This window comes from Narcine bancroftii, chromosome 11, assembly GCF_036971445.1.
Source record: "Narcine bancroftii isolate sNarBan1 chromosome 11, sNarBan1.hap1, whole genome shotgun sequence".
NCBI lineage: Eukaryota > Metazoa > Chordata > Chondrichthyes > Torpediniformes > Narcinidae > Narcine > Narcine bancroftii.
This window is the reverse complement of record NC_091479.1, coordinates 79,634,544-79,656,692: the sequence shown is the minus strand read 5'-3', so window position 1 is coordinate 79,656,692 and position 22,149 is coordinate 79,634,544. Positions and strand designations below refer to the sequence as shown.

General features: G+C 38.1%; 1 protein-coding gene across 2 annotated transcripts in view; it reads left to right on the top strand.

Moving 5' to 3' along the window:
• The window catches only part of LOC138745988 (stimulated by retinoic acid gene 8 protein homolog), a 51,121-nt gene extending 31,281 nt beyond the window's left edge, over window positions 1-19,840 (top strand). For both annotated transcript variants that reach the window (XM_069903634.1, XM_069903635.1), the window contains exons 7-9: window positions 3,836-3,924; window positions 14,435-14,546; window positions 17,120-19,840. In XM_069903634.1, the coding sequence (XP_069759735.1) occupies window positions 3,836-3,924; window positions 14,435-14,546; window positions 17,120-17,191 (273 nt within the window). In that variant the 3' untranslated portion in view covers window positions 17,192-19,840. The remainder of the gene's footprint in view (window positions 1-3,835; window positions 3,925-14,434; window positions 14,547-17,119) is intronic.
• Window positions 19,841-22,149: the final 2,309 nt, after the last annotated feature.

Genomic DNA, 22,149 nt, shown 5'->3' with positions numbered 1-22,149 from the left:
GATGGGGGAGAGCCAGTGGATGTGGTGTACCTGGATTTCCAAAAGGCCTTCGAAAAGGTCCCACATAAACGACTGGCATGCAAAATCAAGGCTCATGGGATTGGGGGCAAAGAATTGATGTGGATTGAGAACTAGCTGGCAGAGAGAAGACAGAGAGTTGGGATAAATGGCTCGTTTTCTGAGTGGCAGGCGGTGACCAGTGGGGTGCCACAGGATCTGTACTGGGACCCAGTTGTTCATAATTTACATTAATGATCTAGATGAGGGGATTGGATGTAATATCTCCAAATTTGCAGACGACACTAAGCTGGGAGGGGTTGTGTGCACTGAAGAGGGGGTCAAGAAGCTCCAGTGTGATTTGGATAAATTGGGGGACTGGGCAGATACATGGCAAATGCACTACAATGTGGATAAATGTGAGGTTATCCGCTTTGGTAATACAAACTGGAGGGCAGATTACTATTTGAATGGCAATAGATTGAGAGATGGGGAAGTGCAGAGAGACCTAGGGGTTCTTGTGGACCAGTCACTGAAGATGAGCATGCAGGTATAGCAGGCGGTTAAAAAGGCAAATGGTATGTTGGCCTTCATATCAAGAAGGTTTGAGTATAGGAATAAGGATACCTTACTGCAGCTGTATAGGGCCTTGGTGAGACCCCACCTGGAGTATTGTGTGCAGTTTTGGTCACCTTATCTGAGGAAGGTTGTTCTTGCAATGGAGGGAGTGCAGAGGCGATTCACCAGGCTGATACCTGGAATGGCAGGAATAACTTATAAGGAAAGATTGCGCAAATTGGGATTGTACTCCCTGGAGTTTAGAAGATTGAGAGGGGATCTCATAGAGACATATAAAATTCTGGCAGGACAGGACAGAATGGATGCGGAAGGGATGTTTCCAATGGTGGGGGAGTCCAGAACCCGGGGCTATGGTTTGAGGATAATAGGCAAACCATTTAGAACCGAGATGAGGAAGAATTTCTTTACCCAGAGGGTGGTGAATATGTGGAATTCATTGCCTCAGAGAGCAGAAGAGGCAGGTTTATTGAATATATTTAAGAGGGAATTAGAGAGAGAGAGGAAGAGAGAGAGAGAGAGAGAGATAGAGAGAGAGGGAGAGAGAGATCACTTGTACAGTGATGCAGCCAGCAAGAGCAGCTGAAACTGGAACAGGACAAGCTGGCAAGAAGCCCCATTTTGGAAGATGGCCTGGTCAAAGCCCTTGTGGTTCATGCAAGAGGAGAAGACTGGCTGTCTAATATTTCATTTGGAATAAGAGAAACAAAAAGGAACTCTGTTGTGACCTGAAAGAAAGAGGTTATCATCTGGAGAACCCTGAAGGGGTAAGTTTCGTCAGAAAGTCACTGGAGTGGCTGATGGAAGTACATAAGTTGTGGATGTCCTGGAATAATAAATCTCTCTCTGAAAACTGACCAGAACCTTCCTGAGCAGTAACCATTTACCTTTCAAGCACCAAAGCCTGGTGAACTTTATAATCTCTGTGCACAGTATAAGAATTGCCTGCAACCATTGAACTTGGAGGAATGGGAAGTGAGATTGGACTGTAAACTAAGGAACTTTTCTGAAGTTACACACACATGACATACAGATGCTCTTAGAATTAGAAGGGGGTTAAGTTAGGTTAAGTAAGTCAATAGTTAAGTTTAAGTTTGATTCTATTTTCATGTTTAAAGATTATTAAAAGCAATTTTTGTTTAAGTAACCATTTGTCTGGGTGAATATCTATAGCTGCTGGGTTTTGGGGTCCTCTGGGCTCATAACACTGTTCAATGCCCTGGGCTGGTTATATAAATCAAATCTAATTTAACTCACTAAGACTCTCATGTGCTGGTCTGTTTTCAAACTTATCAGGACCCTGTTCTTGAATTCCTTTTACTAATTGGGCCTTACAAGAGACTTAACATTGCAGAGAAATGTGGTAATATAAAGTGCTGAAAGGGAAGGGAAGGGCAGTTGTACACATGATTCATTACAGAACAAAACAAAGGACTCTACATCACCTTTGTTGACCTCACCAAAGCCTTCAACACCGTGAGCAGGAAAGGGCTTTGGCAAATACTAGAGCGCATCGGATGTCCCCCAAAGTTCCTCAACATGATTATCCAACTGCACGAAAACCAACAAGGTCGGATCAGATACACCAATGAGCTCTCTGAACCCTTCTCCATTAACTATGGCGTGAAGCAAGGCTGCGTTCTCGCACCAACCCTCTTTTCAATCTTCTTCAGCATGATGCTGAACCAAGCCATGAAAGACCTCAACAATGAAGACGCTGTTTACATCCGGTACCGCACGGATGGCAGTCTCTTCAATCTGAGGCGCCTGCAAGCTCACACCAAGACACAAGAGCAACTTGTCCGTGAACTACTCTTTGCAGACGATGCTGCTTTAGTTGCCCATTCAGAGCCAGCTCTTCAGCGCTTGACGTCCTGTTTTGCGGAAACTGCCAAAATGTTTGGCCTGGAAGTCAGCCTGAAGAAAACGGAGGTCCTCCATCAGCCAGCTCCCCACCATGACTCCCAGCCCCTCCACATCTCCATCAGGCACACAAAACTCAAAACGGTCAACCAGTTTACCTATCTCAGCTGCACCATTTAATCAGATGCAAGGATCAACAACGAGATAGACAACAGACTCGCCAAGGCAAATAGCGCCTTTGGAAGACTACACAAAAGAGTCTGGAAAAACAACCAACTGAAAAACCTCACAAAGATAAGCGTATACAGAGCCGTTGTCATACCCACACTCCTGTTCAGCTCCGAATCATGGGTCCTCTACCGGCATCACCTACGGCTCCTAGAACGCTTCCACCAGCATTGACTCCACTCCATCCTCAACATTCATTGGAGCGACTTCATCCCTAACATCGAAGTACTCGAGATGGCAGAGGCCGACAGCATCGAGTCCACGCTGCTGAAGATCCAGCTGCGCTGGATGGGTCACGTCTCCAGAATGGAGGACCATCGCCTTCCCAAGATCGTGTTATATGGCGAGCTCTCCACTGGCCACCGTGACAGAGGTGCACCAAAGAAGAGGTACAAGGACTGCCTAAAGAAATCTCTTGGTGCCTGCCACATTGACCACCGCCAGTGGGCTGATCTCGCCTCAAACCGTGCATCTTGGCGCCTCACAGTTCGGCGGGCAGCAACCTCCTTTGAAGAAGACTGCAGAGCCCACCTCACTGACAAAAGACAAAGGAGGAAAAACCCAACACCCAACCCCAACCAACCAATTTTCCCCTGCAACCGCTGCAACCGTGTCTGCCTGACCCGCATCGGACTTGTCAGCCACAAACGAGCCTGCAGCTGACGTGGACATTTACCCCCTCCATAAATCTTCGTCCGCGAAGCCAAGCCAAAGAAGACAAACTAGATTGATTACAGCCATTCTGTAATTTAGGAAGATGGATGTTCCCAATTTATTCTGGTGACTATAATAATTTGCTGCCTTTAAAACATCATGAGTGTTTTACACAACTCCTTTCCCAGCATAGATGGTACTTGACCCACTGAGTTCCTCCAGATTTCCATTCTCTACAGTCTCTTGTATCTCCAGTATTTTGTGCACTTCCAGTTTTTTTGTCCTAAAATTAATTACATCAATTATTGAATTTGGCACAATTCATTATTGGAAATTATATTAGTAACACTAGCATGAATTTGGGCTTTAATCTGACTTCCAATTTTGCAAATATCAAGGTTAACTCTTTATAATTTTACTATATTACCAGCAATTTAGTTTATTTATCTGAGCTACAATGGTCTTTTTTTCCACCTCTTGCATAATAAATAAACTTGCCTTTCCACCCTCTGCACAGATACTTTTTAAAGATGCATTTGATTTGGCTCCAGGATTCCTAGTAAAACCAGAGCTGAATACACTGACAGGAATAACGGAGGAGAGCAGGTATCAAACTTTTGACATCTTTTGTTCACAGTCTTAAAAAGTGAGTGTTGTAGAAAATGATGCAATAAATCCTGAACAATAGCTACTCATATTGTGGTTCCAGATTTGTGAACCTCTAGGTGTGGTCTCTATTTCCTAGTTCTGGGTTCTGTAGTTTGCTGCAATGTTCAGGTCATGGACTGAAGATAGATTCAGAACCTGCGTTCCATTATGATCAGGAATTTCTCTTTCCTGACTAATTAGAACACTTACTGTAAATTCACCAATATTTCCACTTATACTTCTGTAAATTAAGCAGCTGGTTGAAACCTTTAGTGCAGTGAGATCCAATATAATTCAACAAATGGATGGATAAGATTATCTATTGCTTCCAAAACATGAATAAGTCATACTAACCATTTTAATGTTCTCTAAGTACTTTTATCTTGTTAGCCCTACTTCTGATCCTCATTATCCTAAGGAGCAGTAACTTCATGCAGAACCTCCTGGCAGTAGCTACAAACTGAAACCTTTTTTTATCTGAGATCGATAGTAAATGGTGGCTGTAACATTACAGTTTATCTCCAGGTCTTGATCGCCTGGGATTAGATTGTAAATCTACCAGTTAATTATGCATTTTCCTGCTTTACACATAAAGGCTTTTCTGGCAAGTTTCTGCTTAACTCATGAATGAGATCGTGCCAGTATTAACATCCATTCTCCTGTTTGGAATCAGTTGAGAAAGTAAGTGTCTCAATTTGATGTGGTGTTCAGAATGGCATAATGGCCAAGGATATTCATTGGAACAGACATCAATTTGTTAACTGGCTTGAGAAACATTGACTCTATTCAGCGAATGTAAATCTAAATAAGCTAAAGTTAACTTAGTGGTAGTAAAAATTGTGACCTTTCATATTGAAAGTGGCATCAAAATGATTCTGCCATTTACTGACTCTGAGAAGAAAAGATAGTTGGAAAATTCTTTATAAAAGAGGAGAATATCTCCATGGCTCAAAATCATGAAATGTATACACTAAGAGAGGAGTAATTGACACTGCCATAAATAAATGCTAGCTTCTTTTTGGAAAGGAAACGGTGTCCGTTATGAAGCACAATGGTGCTGAAAACCCTGAGTCCAGACTAAGCATGACTAGAAATTCTTTCACACAATTCCGAACAAAAATTCTCTGCTCTCACTCCCCATCTCCCCAAGCGAAAAAGAGATTGAGTTCCCCTGGTCCTCACCTTTTACCCAGTAAATATATTTAAGACAAGTTTGGATAGATTTTTGCATAGTCGGGGAATTAAGGGATATGGGGAAAATGCAGATAGGTGGAGATTATCAGATTTCGAGGGGGTTACAAAAAAGGTAGATGAAGGGAAAGCTGTGGATGTTGTCTATTTAGACTTTAGTAAAGCTTTTGACAAAGTTCCCCACAGGAGGTTAGGAAAAAAGGTGGAGGCATTAGGTATAAATAAGGAGGTAGTGAAATGGATTCAGCAATGGTTGGATGGGAGGTGTCAGAGAGTAGTGGTAGAAAATTGTTTGTCCAATTGGAGGCTGGTGACTAGTGGAGTTCCTCAGGGATCGGTGCTGGGTCCACTATTGTTTGTTATATATATTAACGATCTGGAAGTAGGGGTGGAGAATTGGATAAGCAAGTATGCGGATGATACAAAGATTGGTGGTGTTGTGGTCAGTGAGGAAGATTACCGTAGGTTAAAAGGTGATTTAGGAAGGCTGGAGGTGTGGGCTGAGAAATGGCTGATGGAATTTAAAACAGATAAGTGTGAGGTGTTACATTTAGGGCATATGGATTAAATGGTAGGCTATTGAGATGTGCAGAGCAACAAAGGGATTTAAGAGTTATGGTAAATAGTATCTTCAAGGCTGATACTCAGGTAGATGGTGTGGTGAAGAAGGCATTTGGAATGTTGGCCTTCATAAATCAGAGTATTGAATTCAAGAGTAGAGAGGTTATGTTGAAATTGTACAAGGCATTGGTGAGGCCAAATTTGGAATACTGTGTACAGTTTTGGTCACCAAATTATAGGAAAGATATAAACAAAATAGAGAGAGTGCAGAGAAGGTTCACAAAAATGTTGACAGGATTTCAAGGTTTGAGTTACAGGGAAAGGTTGTGCAGACTCGGGCTTTTTTCTCTGGAGCGTAGAAGATTGAGGGGGGACTTGACAGAGGTGTTTAAGATTTTAAAAGGGACAGACAGATTAAATGTGGATAGGCTTTTTCAATTAAGAGTGGGCGAGATTCAAACTAGAGGGCATGGTTTAAGATCGAAGGGGGAAAATTATAAGGGGAACATGAGGGGAAATTTCTTTACGCAAAGGGTGGTAGGGATGTGGAATGAGCTTCCGGCAGACGTGGTTGAGGGGGGATCATTGGTTACATTTAAGGAAAGACTGGATAGTTACATAGAGAAGAGAGGATTGGAGGGGTATGAACTGGGTGCTGGTCAGTGGGGCTAGGAGGGTGGGGATTTGTTACGGCATGGACTAGTAGGGCCAAACTGGCCTGTTCTGTGCTGTAAGTGGTTATATGGTTATATATCAGCCATGATCTCATTGAATGGTGGAGCAGGCTTGATGGGCTGGATGGCCTACTCCTGCTCCTATTTCTTATCTTATGTTCTTAAGATTACCCCAGCTGCTGATCCCTGTTTTTTTTCTCAGTTTGATGCTCACTGTTGCATCAGGGAAGTCATCATTGATAACACCATTTCTCCACTGCCGACCTCACTGTCTACGCCAGAGGTCCCCAAACCTTTTAACCATTGACCCCTTCATGGAATCCTTGATCCCTCATAGAACCCCAGGCCTGTACAAGTAAATAAATATTTCCATATGCATTAGTGAGGGAAATTGCATACCATGTGCACGGTGTCCAGGCCTCCCAGCAACAACCAAAGTAACAAATCTGTAAATTAAGCAAACGAGTGATTACAATAACAGTAAAAAAAAAACCTTTACTTCTGGCTGGGAAGATGCCAAACGGAGCTGGGTCCAAGGCTTCAGTATCTGCGACTCCATTCTCAACGTCGGATGCGGTGCCACCCGTATCGAAGAAGTCGCCTTGGGCTCCTGGGTAGAAGCAGGGACGTTGGGTCCAACAATTCTTTTGACTCCAAATGTTCCCTTTTGACCCCCTCGCATTTTTCAACCTCTTGGATCTTCCCATCGACCCCCCATAGACCCTAGTCTATGCCAAAGGTAACACTATACCTGTTAATTTTACTCTCTCAAATGTGGAAATGAAATGTTTTCATGCATTGTTCCAACATCGAAATGCTACCAAAAGAGAGAGACTGCCAAAAGCTCTCCTCTTGATGTTAATTATGTACGATTAAAAGAGAGGCTTTCAGATGTTTTCTTTCTACTTACAGACCATCTTTTTTTAAAAATTTTTTATTTTTCACACTATGAACCATATCAATCAAAATACACACAAACATTTCCCTCTTGAATATACACAATGCCATTTTCTCCCCCTTTTTCCCACCTACCTTCCCTCCCTCCTTCCCACCCCTCTCCAAACCTATTAAATGTTCAACATATACAATAAAACCATTAAACAGTGTCATCACACAATGAAAATAAACAAGAAAATTGCGTCATCTACTTTTACACACTGGATCAGGTCATTTTTTCGTCTTCTCATTCTATCATTTTAGGGAGTGGAGGTCCACGGTAGGCCCTCTCTGTTGTGTTCCATGTACGGTTCCCAAATTTGTTCAAATAATGTGACTTTATTTTTTAAAATTATATGTTATTTTTTCCAATGGAATACATTTATTCATTTCCATGTACCATTGCTGTACTCTCAGGCTCTCTTCTGATTTCCAAGTTGACATTATAGATTTTTTTGCTACAGCTAAGGCTATCATAATAAATAATTTTTGTGCTTCATCCAAATCAACGCCTAGTTCTTTACTTCTTATATTACTTAGAAGAAAGATCTCTGGATTTTTTGGTATGTTGCTTTTTGTGATTTTTATTTAATACCTGATTTAGATCTTCCCAAAACTTTTTCACTTTCTCACATGCCCAAATTGCATGTACTGTTGTTCCCATTTCCTTCTTACAGCGAAAACATCTATCTGATAATGTTGGATCCCATTTATTTAACTTTTGGGGTGTGATATATAGCCTGTGTAACCAATTATATTGTATCATGTGTAACCTTGGTGTTTATTATATTTTTCATAGTTCTAGAGCATAACTTTTCCCATATTTCATTTTTTATCTTTATGTTTAAATCTTTTTCCCACTTTTGTTTGGGTTTATAGCTTATTTCATCATTTTCCTTCTCTTGCAGCTTGATGTACATGTTCGTTATAAATCTTTTAATTATCATTGTGTCTGTAATCACATATTCAAAGCTGCTTCCTTCTGGTAATCTCAGTCTGCTTCCCAATTTGTCCTTTAAGTAGGTTTTCAGTTGGTGGTATGCAAACATTGTTCCATGAGTTATTCCATATTTGTACTTCATTTGTTCAAATGATAATAAATTATTTCCCAAAAAACAATTTTCTATTCTTTTAATTCCTTTTCTCTCCCATTCTCTAAAGGAAAGGTTATCTATTGTGAAAGGGATTAGTTGATTTTGCATCAATAATAATTTTGGTAGGGGGAGCAGGTGCGTGATGGAGTAGTTGCTGGTAGGAGAATACCAGCCCTCTCCAGAAAAGAAAAGAAAAGAAAAGCCCCAGACACACAAATCACAACAAACAAAAAATAATGGTGTAAAGAAAATGGCACCTAAAAAAAAGCCAAAAATAACGGGAAGAAAAGAAGAAAGAAAGACGCAGGGAGAGAAAGGTGAAGGCCTTACCTGTACGAAGAAGCAGGGACCCGCCATGGAAAGAAGTCAGTGGAGACCTCGCAGGGTCGCAACCCATCGAACGCAGGACTGCAAAGATGGCTCACGGAGCCAAACAGATGCACGACAAAGACAACACTGATGGGAGGGGGGACCAGCTGTGGAGTGAAACTCCACAGCACGACCAGCTGAGAGAGGCTTAAAAAGAAAATTGGAAGAAAGTGATAAAAAAGTTAAAGAAACACAGGAGTTGTTAGATCAGAAGATAGATATAATGGAAAACTATAGTAGGAGAAACAATATAAAGATAGTGGGCCTTAAGGAATTTGCAGAACCCCTGCAAGACAGAAAGAGAGATGAAGAGATGTAACAGGAACAAAGATATGAAAGAATTTATAAATGAATGGATCACAAAGGTCCTGGGAATGCCAAAAATGCAGGAAGGAATAGAAATAGAAAGAGCACACAGAACATTAGCCCCGAAACCACAGTCACAACAAAAACCAAGATCCATTTTAGTAGAATTCCTGAGATACAAGACAAGAGAAAATATATTGGAGAAGGCAATGAATAAAATGAGAAAAGACAAAAAAAACCACTGGAATACAAAGGTCAAAAATTTTTTTATACCCAGACATAAGTTTTGAGCTGCTGAAGATGAAGTTATATGTGAAGATAAAAGTCTTTTCTGGAGGGGGTTGGGTGGGAGAGAATAACAGTCACTGCGAAATCAGTTGACACTTGCGAAAGGGTTCGCAATCCAAATGGAGAGGGGAGTTGTGGTTGCCTGGCAAGGGACAAGGGGCAACTCAGAGAGGAGGGGGGGGGGACACATTTGGGGTTAAGGGAATTTTGGATGTGGGAATAGTGGAAATATTTTATGTTTTAGAAGTATTGTCATACAGTGCATTCAAAAAAAGAAAACTGAGAAATGGAAATGGGGAAGAGGGGAAAGGTGGTGATGAGGAAGCGGAGATGAGAGGTAAACAAAGTATGAAATGGCCATGTTGAACTATATGACTATAAATATTAATGGACTACATAACCAAATCAAAAGGAAGAAGCTATTAAATTTACTGAAAAAAGAAATAAATGATATAGTATTCGTGCAGGAAACACATCTAACTGAAGTGGAACATAATAAATTAAGGAGAGACTGGGTAGGGCACGTAACGGCAGCATCATATAATTCAAAAGCCAGAGGAATAGCTATATTAATCAATAAAAATGTACCAACCAAAATAGAGGAGGAAAGGATAGATCCAGCAGGGAGGTATGTAATGATAAAGTGTCAGATAAATTCAGAATTTTGGAACTTGCTCAATGTATATGCACCTAATGAAGAAGATCAAAAGTTTATGCAAGATATCTTTTTGAAGATTGTAGATATGCGGGGGTATATACTGATAGAAGGGAACTTTAACCTTAATTTGGATAAAACTGGACAAAAGACTAGCAAAAAGAACAAAGTAGCCAAATTTATGGTTAAATCGATGCAGGAAATGCAACTTATGGATATATGGAGGAGACAACACCCAAAGGAGAAGGAATACTCATATTATTCAAGTAGACATAAAACATACTCAAGGATTGACCTGTTCCTGTTATCAGCCCACATCCAAGGGAGAGTTAGGAAAACGGAATATAAAGCTAGATTGTTATCGGATCAATCACCCCTGTTATTAGCAGTAGATCTGGAGGACATCGCACCAAGAACATATAGATGGAGATTAAACTCCATGCTACTTAAAAGACAGGATTTTAGAGAATTCATTGAGCGCCAAATTAAAATCTACTTTGAAATAAATACGGAATCAGTGAAAGATAAATTTATATTATGGGATGCAATGAAAGCTTTCATCAGAGGGCAGATAATAAGTTATGTAACTAAGATGAAGAAGGACTACAATCGGGAAATAGAACAGCTGGAAAGGGAAATAGTAAGTACAAAAAAAGAACTAGCAACAAGGGAAGATACAACAAAAAGAAAAGAATTGGCGGACAAAAAAATAAAATATGAAACACTACAAACGTACAAGGTGGAGAAGAACATAATGAAGCCAAAGCAGAAGTATTATGAGCTAGGAGAAAAAAACGCAGCTTAAAACAGAACAAGCTAAAGGAATGGTATTGGCATCAAGGAAAAAGGACAAACAAATTACATATAACCCAACAGTGATCAATGAAAACTTCAAGGAATTCTACGAGCAATTATATCGAACTGAGAACGAAGGGAAAGAAGACAAAATAGATGAGTTTCTAGCTAAAATTGAACTACCGAAATTGCAAAGAGGAGCAAAACAAATTGATAAAACCATTTGAAATAGAGGAAATACAGGATATATTAAAAAAGCTACCGAACAATAAAACGCCAAGAGAGGATGGACTCCCAATAGAATTCTATAAAACATTTAAAGAATTATTAATTCCTCCACTCCTGGAAGTAATGAACTAGATTGAAGAAACACAAAACATGCCAGAATCATGTAAAACTGCAATAATTACAGTAATACCAAAGACGGAGAAAGATCCACTAACACCAGCATCGTATAGACCAATATCTCTACTTAACATCGGATTATAAGATAATAGCTAAACTATTAGCAAACAGATTGGCCGACTGTGTACCAAAAATAGTAAAACTAGATCAAACTGGATTTATTAAGAAAAGACGAACAACAGACAATATCTGTAAGTTCATTAACTTAATCCATGCAGTACAACAGTGGCGGTTGCTTCAGACGCAGAGAAAGCCTTTGACAGAGTAGAATGGAATTATTTATTCAAAATACTACAGAGGTTCAACCTACCAGAGAAATATATTAATTGGATTAAGGGACCATTGGCAAAGGTGACAGTAAATGGATATATATCAAACCAATTTAAATTAAGCAGGTCAACAAGGCAGAGATATCCTCTATCTCTCTCACTGTTCGCGTTAGCTATGGAACCCTTGGCAGAACTGATAAGAACAGAAAATAAAATAAAAGGGATAAAAATAAAAGAGAAGAAATATAAAATCAGTCTATTTGCAGATGACATCATAGTATACTTAACAGAACCAGAATTATCAATAAAAGAATCACATAAGAAATTGAAGGAATATGGAAAAGTATTGGGGTACAAGATCAATGCAAATAAAAGTGAAGCGATGCCAATGAATAATGCGGATTTCACAAAGTTTAAGAAAGAATCACCATTTAAATGGCAAACACAAGCAATCCGATACCTAGGTATCTAGGCCATCTATACAAATTAAATTATCAGCCATTAATGAAGAAATTACAAGATGACTTAGAACATTGGAAAGATTTACCACTAACACTGATAGGAAGGGTAAATTGCATCAAAATGAATATCTTCCCAGGATACAATACCTATTTCAATCGTTACCTATTCCCTTAACAGAGAAATTCTTCAATGAGCTAAAGAGAATAATAAAGAAATTCTTATGGATGGGGGGAAACCGAGGATAGCGCTAGATAAATTAACAGAATGGTACAAACAAGGGGGCTTACAGCTACCAAACTTTAAAAATAATTATAGAGCAGCACAATTAAGATGCCTATCAGATTTTTATCAAACAAGGGAAAAAACAGATTGGACCAGATTAGAGCTAGATAAAATAGGGGAGAAGGTACCAGAACATTTTCCATATAAGTGGGATGAAAAGCTGGTGCAACATAGGAGTTCACCAGTACTGCACCATCTGCTCAACATTTAGAAGAAGATTCATGTAGAAAGGAAAAAAAACAAATGACCAACTACCAAAATTATTATTGATGCAAAATTAACAAATCCCTTTCACAATAGATAACCTTTCCTTTTGAGAATGAGAGAGAAAAGTGATCAAAAGAATGGAAAATTGTTTTTTGGGAAATAATTTATTATCTTTTGAACAAATGAAGTACAAATATGGTATAACTCACGGTACAATGTTTGCATATCACCAACTGAAAGCCTACTTGAAGGACAGGCTGAGGTTACCAGAAGGAAACAGCTTTGAATATGTGATTACAGACACAATGATAATTAAAAGACTTATAACAAACATTTACATCAAACTGCAAGAGAAAGAAAACGATGAAATAAGCTGTATACCAAAACAAAAGTGGGAATAAGATCTAAACATAAAGATAAAAAATGAAAAATGGGAAAAGCTATGCTCCGGAATATGAGAAGTACAATAAACACGAGGTTACGCATGATACAATATAATTGGTTACACAATGCCCCAAAATTTAAATAAATGGGACCCAACAGTATCAGGTAGATGTTTTTGCTGTAAGAAGGAAATGGGAACAACAGTACATGCAATTTGGGCATGTGAGAAAGTGAAAAAGTTTTGGGAAGATCTAAATCAGGTATTAAACAAAATCACAAAAAGCAACATACCAAAAAATCCAGAGATCTTTCTACTAAGTAACATAAGAAGTAAAGAACTTGGCCTTGATTTGGATGAAGCACAAAAAAGATTTATTATGATAGCCTTAGCTGTAGCAAAAAAATGTATTATGTCAACCTGGAAATCAGAAGAGATCCTGAGAGTACATCAATGGTACATAGAAATGAATAAATGTATTCCATTGGAAAAAATAACATATAATTTAAGAAATAATGTCACAGTATTCAAACAAATTTGGGAACCGTACATGGAACACAACAGAGAGGGCCTACCGCGGACCTCCACCCAGTAAAATGACGGAATGAGAAGACGAAATGAACTGACCCAGTGTGTAAAAGTAGATGACACAATTTTCTTGTTTATTTTCATTGTGTGATGACATTGATTAATGGGTTTAATGTATTGTATATGTTGAATGTTTAGTGGGTGGAGAGGGGGGTGGGAAGGGAGGGGGATAAGGGGAGAAAATGACACTGTGTCTATTCAAGAGGGAAATGTGTGTAGTTTGGTTAATATGGTCCATAGTGTGAAAAATAAAGAAATATATATAATTTTTGTAGTTGGTAATTTGTTTTTTTCCTTTCTACGTGAATCTTCTTCCATAGGTTGAGTAAATGGTGCAGTACTGGTGAACTTCTATATTGCGCCAGTTTTTCATCCCACTTATAAAGTAGATGTTCTGGTACCTACTCCCCTATTTTATCTAGCTCTATCTTGGTCCAATCTGGTTTTTCCCTTGTTTGATAAAAATCTGATAGATACCTTAATTGTGCTGCTCTATAATAATCTTTAAAGTTTGGTAGCTGCAAACCATCTTGTTTGTACCATTCACTTACAGACCATCTTAAGTCATCCCTATGCCATAGGTGCTCTTTGATTAGTAAGGAGTGACTTAAAGTGGTCTGTGAGTGGAAAGAAAAAGGTTGAAAACCATTGTTTTAATCGTACCTGATTGACTTGTTATGTGGAAGGTTTCATAACTCCAAAGGAAATTGGCAAATGACAATTTTTCTCAAGCAAAATATTTCATTAACAATTAGGTCTAGAGCAGTGGTTCTCAACCTTCCCTTCCCACTCACATCCCACCTTTAAGATTGTCCTATTAACTGAATAGTTGTTCAAATGTGAGAACAATAAATAGATTATTGTAAAATGGAATTAATATTTTAATATTTTATAGATAAGTGCTGTGTTTTGTAGGAAAGTCACTATCTTGTACCACTATCTTGGCCACATGGATATTGCTGTACTGATGCCTACCTTTATTTTCTCTTTAATTGGATTAAAAGCGCCAATTTCGCTTATTGCTGCTCTGAAAATCCAGAAGAGACTTGTATGCTGTACCAGCAGATAATTAACTTTGTGATGGCTCGATCTGGAACAGTCACACTCAATTCACAGGCAAGTTTACACTATTAAATAAAGGCTCTTGGCTTAGTCTTGAAGTTTCAAATTTGATGCCAAGTGCAGCAATTTTAAAGATCCAAATTTTAAAAACAAGTAGACATACCTAAAGAATTTTTGTAATCATATGTAAGAAATCACGTAACATTGTCTTTAATGTTATTTTTTCCCATTTATCTGGTCAAAAAGATGAATCATATTGTTTCTCGTAGTGAGGTTGTGGAGGCTGAACAGAGGTTCCTTTAATAAGCACCTTCCTCTTTCTGCTGCTGTTCCCCTTGTGCTTTTCAGTTTCTGGGTCTCATAACTGCTTTTCTTCTGACATTTCCCATTATATGTGGTTGGCTGGATTATACACCAAATGAATCTCCATAATTTAAAAAACCCCAGAAAATGTTAGAAAAACTCAACAGTCCAGGCAGTGTCTGTGGAAAGTGAAACAGAATTGTTGTTTTAGGTCAGTTTAATGATGCTTTATCAGAACTGAGAGAGTAAACGAAGTAGCAGAGAAGGTGAGAGATGAATAACTGGAACAAAGGGAATATCTCCAAGACCAAATAAATTAGAAGAAAATGATGCTTCTTTGAGTATGTTTTGTGCCTTTAGTAATAGGGCTGAGGGGCATACACAAGTACAGAAAAACAGTCATTATGCACATTTCTATGCTAGTTGAAAATGAGGGTAATGCAAATAATGGCAGAATTTGGTGTATGTCTAACACTATGAAATAATTAGGTATGCTAAAGTGAATTGAGTATAGAGTCAAACTTTGTGTTTGTTATAATTTCACTTGGAAATTATCTCCAACATGATCTGCTCAGGGAAATGTCGAAATTGGACCCTGTAACATGCAAAAATTGGGGCTACATAATGTTGTTCACTTTCATTCAAGTCAACCAGTCAAATAGCAGCCTCCAAATTTTTAATTGTCCCTCATTGCCGTGTGTTGCCAGTTGGTTTTGTGCTCTCATCAGTAATGAGAAATTGGAGCCAGGTTGTTCGGCTGATAGAGTGTGCTCCACTATTAAATATTGTGACTGATTATCCTCTCAGCACTTAATCGACCAAACCCATGCTTCCTGATTCCTTGAAAATCCAAAAAACAGCGAGTAATTTCAGCCTTGACTATACTTAATGAATGAGCATCTAAAGGCCGCTGAAAGAGAGAATTCTAAAATCTTGGAGCCTTCTGAATGAAAATGTTTCTTTACTTCTAAACATCTTGATTCTTTATTCTCTAGGAAGTAAAAATGACTTCTCAATCAGTATCCTTTCAAACTATTAAAAATCTTATCTTTCAATGAAATCATTCTTTTAAACCAGGGAGTTTGGGCCTATCATACTCAATCTCAAGGGATACCCCTTTCACCACTGAAATTAATGTAGTCATGAACAGTGCCTTATCTCTTTTAGTGACTGCTTGCCTTAGAGAGTACCTGGAGTGTGAGAACAAAACAGAAAGCAGTCAAAACATATTTTTGGATTGCAACCTAATTTATTTTTCTGCATAGTCCAGATATCAGGATGAGATCAATATCAGCTCATTACATATTAATGCACAAATTACATTATTCAGTTAAGTAGATATGTGTTTAAAAAAAAACCCTCTTTTTCTCTGACAGGGGAGTTAATAAATACCATCTTTATCACAAAGATTAGATTACAAGTATAATTCCTTCAAACCTGCTGATTTCAATTAATGCAGAGACTTGTGCATGTTAATGCTAATCAGTTATCCCAAGTAATATCCCAGGTTATTCTGAGTGCTCCTGTATGATTGTGGAATACACTATAATATACAGCAGAACCCCTGGTAATCATTTAGCGAGTTTTCCTGTTGCTTGAGATTCACTCTTACATTGCCTAACTAATACATCATCATTAAAAATAAACAGTTTAAAAGTCAAAAGACAGTGCAAATGTAGTTAGAAAATAATCAGTATTGTAGTTCTTAATCAGGTCATTCCAAAACTTATAAAATTTGAATTTGTTCGAATCCCGGTGCTGTAACAGCTTTGCACTAACTGGTATGCTATCCGTGCCGCCATTACAATTAACCACCCTATCCCAAGTTTATAAAGCTTTACTAATATACTGTAGTTAATAATATACTAATAAAGATAAGACTCTTATTAAGCAGTGATAAGGAGACACTTTATGAGAGTCACTCGAATGGGGAGTGGCATCAACCTTTACTCAAACACAACTTTATTCAAACTTTATTCAAACAGCTACTACAAGCAAAGCTCCACCAAAGCATCTGCTGGCTGAATATTTGCTCCTATCTTCAGCATAGATCCAAAGAACATTTCACTTTTACAATTTTAAACTTTTATTTATTCCTATTCATCCAATATATTTTTTTATATATATATATTTTTTTTTGCTGGTTGCTTGAATTCCAGATAACAGGGGTTTTACTGTATTATGTACAGGATTGTGGCTTTAAGGATCCCATCAGAAGGGCATATGGCATTTTAAATGAACACTGATTTAGCAGGCACATGATTGTTTGCAGGTGATGTGTTCACCCCATCCTAGGGTGCTAAATGACTCTCAACTTTCTCTAGGAAAGTTCTCCAAATCTTGATGATGAGACAGTCCTCCTGAGATGCACAGAAACATTTGACGATGATCTCTAACTAATGGAACTACTACAAAGTTCTGATACACCCGGGTGATTAGCTCACAGCAATATCGGCCAAATATTTCCAGAAGTAATTTGGCACTAGTTTTATGACTTCACAATTTAAAATGTGTTTGATTAATGTAAAAAAGTAAATTGTTCATTGAATTTTTATCCTCTACAAGGATACATATTTTCACTGAGAATTTTCTGCTCAGTGATAGCAATCTAGTGGTTATATTAGTGTGGTTAGTGGCAGCATCTTTTGTTATCCCTTTACATCTGGCTACAGTATGTTGTAAAAATGTAAGTGTGTTAGCCTAAGGTGTTTGGCAGATATTTTTTGTACTTGTGGTTATTCCATGTTTTCGAAGTACAGGAACCTTATACAACATTATAACTTGTATTATGACAATTGTTATCTAGATTAAGCAGAATGGCAATCTGGTGGTAAAAGTAAGTTTTCAGAGGTTGTTTAAGAGAGGGGAGAAACTGTTCGAACTTTATTCTTCTTTCTGAGTGCATGAAAATAATAATTTTGGGGTGGCCCATGTGTTAAAAGATTTGAGCTTGTACATTTGATATATTTTAAGTAGATATTCATGCTGTGATTGTTTCATGTAAACATTCCTGGAGTTATGATCTCTCTTCTATATTTTAGGAACTTGTTGCCTTTCTCTAAAGTATTTGTTCCATTAGGCTAAGAATGTTATATGAGCCCCTTCAGAGTTTATCAAGCACCTGTTTTAGCTGACACAAACCTTTTTTATCTAAGTGTTTATGGATCTTTTTGTTTCAAAATTTTACTGGATCAGTCCAAGTTAGCATGAATCATTTAGCTGTTTAGCTGAGCACAGTGCTTTCACAATATCTTTAACCACTGGTAACTTGCTTTAGCAATTTTTCCAATTTTTATTTTAAATTTCTTTGATAGAAAATATTCTAAATTTACAGTACTTGCACCTCCACTACCTCCATCTCTCTCCTACAATCATATACTTCTATCTTTATTAAGTTTTTTTTTAAACTGAATTAATTGAAGTACATGAATGTTGTTGATTGACAGAAGGCATCAAACCATACTGAAAACCATTCTCAAAATAATTTTATAAAGGAATAAGTATAGACTATCACTTTTAAGATAAATGAGTTGTATTTGCTTCTGCCATCGTTTTTTTCTTCCATTTGATCTCGAGGTCAAACAAGAAAAGGGGATATTTTCTCTGCATTTTAAAATATTTGTTCCAAAACCATGTACATTAATCATAATCTTAACAGTTTATTTTTGACATTCCTATCAAGAAACTTGTTTACTGACATTTTTATATCACAGGAGAATGGAAGCCACTACTGTGGGTTTTACTCAAGTTGTTTCAGTTCTGTCATCCATTGTAAATAATATAGCAGGTATGGATGAGTCCCTGGGTGTTAAGACTGTCGTTCCATCCTGTTGTAGGAATTTCTTTTTGTAAGTAAATTAGGTAGTGTTCAAATTCATAAATTAGCATAAAGGGATTGTTTTATAGATGGTCGACTACAACAGCTTCCTTAATCCTAGAATTAGTTTTAAACTTTTCTTTTGAATATTTTATTTTTCATTTTCCATCAATAAACAAAGAAACATCATCACAGAGTGCTTCAAGATGTACAGATATTCCCCCAACAATCTACAAACATGTGATACTTCCTCCTCCCTCTCCCATCCCCCTTGAAAAAGAAAAGAAAGAAAGAGAGAAAAAGACAATGCTGGGCATGGGGTCGGTGCTTCTGATGAATGTCTGGAGAGTTTGTAATCCACCTCTTGGTAATTTTTGTCAGGGTGTGGCTACAGCTGTGCTCTTGTGTATGTCAGCTATGGCTGCCAAATTTTAACAAAGGCGCTGTGTCGGTTACTAAGATTGTACGTGATTTTCTGTTCCATGGAAATATAGCTATGTATCTCTATAGTCCACCTACTGATCAGAAGAGGTGAATCAGACTTCCAGGTCATTGCTATACATTTTTTTGCTACAGACAAAGCAATTAATTTGAATTGAATTTGGTTAATTTATAGCTTATGTCCATGAGGTTCCCCAGGAGATACAACGTTGGGTCCGGTGGGAAGGTTACTTTCATTATCCTGGTTAGTATATCGGCCAAATCCTGCCAAAACGGGCCCACCTTTGCACAGGACCATGTTGCATGAACAAATGTTCCCTACTCTACTCCACACTTGAAACATGTCTCTGGCACCTCCGATTTTGAATTAGTTTTAAGCTTCAATTAATCATCTGGGTTTGTGTTTTGCTGGTGGTAGTATTTAGTTGGTCAACATTAAAATTACAGAATATCACAGTCCATTTTTAAAAAAGCCATGGATGAAGAAGCTCTGGAACAAAGAACTGACAATTTTCCTCTTTCAAAACTCTTTGGAATTCATTCACTGGGAGGGGTCATGCTCAAGTGTTTTGAAAAATAACTTTTGCTGCTTTGTAATAACTAAGAAGAGGTAAATTATCACAACTAAGTAAGATCTTTTTAACAGTAGAATCTTCTTTTGTGATGGGAATTGATTGAAATTCTTGTGACACTATATTTTCTGGATTTAACATTGTTTTAAAACAGTTTTTCATTAAAACTATCTTAGTTTCAGTTCCCAGCCTTTGGGACAGTTGTGGATTGTAATGTTGTTCATATTGTAATTAAATTCCATCAGAATTTATTTTCAAATCACAAGCATTCTATTTGTTTCATTTTCTCTGCAAATCGGATGCAATTAATTAAGATATAAGTATCTCTTGCTGATAGCTGTGTCCTGAATGGGAATTCTTGTTAAGAGAGATGAAAACAACAATCAAGTTTTTGGTTTTCTACACCAAAGACATTTTCCATTTTTCACAATGTACACATATAAAACTAACATTTAGGTAGTTGGCTGTTTCCTTTTAGTCATTCCAATCTGAATCTTTCAAGAGCCCATGTTTTCTTTTATCAGCCCATCACATTGGCCTGAAACATGCTAGTTCAAGTTAGAATTGCTGACAATTCTGCCTCATACCTCAGTGCTTATCAGCCATATAAATTCTGTGGCCGCATCAGCAGATCAGCATACTGTGGCAGGTGATTCATCTCCTGACATCCCACAGCCTTTCCACCATCCACAAGGAACATCAGGAATATAGTGATATCCTCTCCACTGAGCTCCGAGAAGGTTAAGGAAAGTCGGTGAAAGGGGAGTAATCTGCAAATTTCCTTCCAAGACAGAAACCCTCTGGGTTTGAAACTATGCTGTATCAGATACTTGATATTTGATTCTCTGTATTTAAATCAATTACCTTTCTTCCTGGAAGCAGGTTATTCTAGAGATTCCAAACGAAGTGGGAATAAGTAGATGAGATTAACATATGACTCTTTTGCTCTCTATATGGCAGCTCTACTCAAGTGGAAAACAAAATGCCCACTCCAGTAGCTAGACCTATATGAATCTGGAGTAGAAGCAGGCCAATGAGTCCCACCAGCCTCTCTGCCACTGTACAAGATCTCTTATAACTTCTGTCCCACCCTTTTGCTTATCAAGCTTTTATCTAACCACACTTAAAAATATTCAAACTCTGCTTCTACTTTTGATGGATCACTTTGAGCTCCAAAGACACCACATTCCGAGAGAAAAAAAATGACTAATCTCCATTATAAATTGATGGCCATTTATTTTTAAACCAAGATGAAAGTTAAGAACTAGGAATAATTGAAATACAACACAAATAAACAGAATATTGAAATTATTTGTCAACCTCAATTGAAACGCAACTCACATAAGTAGAATGGTTCAATTGTTTGTCAATCTCAACATTTGACATTACCTATAACTGGCAGATATGGAGCATGTTAACCAGCTGACACACAATGCAATGTGCCAGCACACTTAAATGAGGTGGATGTAAGGATTAAGTGATCTCTGCTCCTTACTTATCTGCTTTCTCAACAAATAGACAATGCAATGGGCCCAGTTTTAGTTTTAGTTAGATTTGCACATTGATCTAACAAATAGAACATTGATTGTAGGGAATACAATGGGTGTTGGCTAATAGGTACCAAGTTTAGACTATAGCACAAAGTCAGCATCAACTCTGATTACTCCAATAGATAAATGGAGCATATTTTTTCTGAGGCAAACAAAATCTGGAACACTCTGCAGGTTGAACCCTCACCTACTTCCCCTCAAAACTGAAGAAGCTAGGGTACACAAAATCTCATGCCATTTCCTAACTTGAACATGCAGCAAAGGAAATGCTTGCCCAAAAGAGGATCTATCCCCATATTGTGAATTTCCCAGATTAACAAAAAAATGCTGGCGCTGAGGGAAGCTGCCGCCAGTGCAGACCTGGGGAGAACGGGGAGAGGACACACCTCCTCAGGATTCTACTGGCCAGTCCTACTCCCAACGGCTGCTTATAGGCTTTAAATGGCCTGTTAAAGGAGCCAATAGTGTTTTAAGCAGAAACTCCATCGATTGGGGGTTGACTTAAGAAATGGCAAGGGTATAAAGAGACCTCTAAACAGTAGCCAGGATGTGCACAACAAATTACAACAGCAGAGAGAAAAGGCATGTCAGAAGGTGTCGTATGAGGAAGAGGTTTGACAGGACTGAGATGGAACAAGTCTAGGCACAGTTCAAATGTGACAATAGTCTTTATTTGCCGTGAGGGAAATTCACAATCACTCACACACTCTCATGAAGTACAGAAAGCAATCGTATTGGATACAACTAAACAAGCTATAACTATAAACTGTGCTAGATAGAGATATACAGTAGAGCAAAATGCAACAACAGGACCCACCACCCCTCGACCTAGTGCAGGAACAGCACCAACATTAAATAAGGAAAATGAAGTACGGTACAATGATTATTAATCAGTGTACACCACAAAACCCTGCACCTGTTACTGGCACACACCTTGATCTTGATTCTCCAGGCTCTGACATGTGACCTGGAGT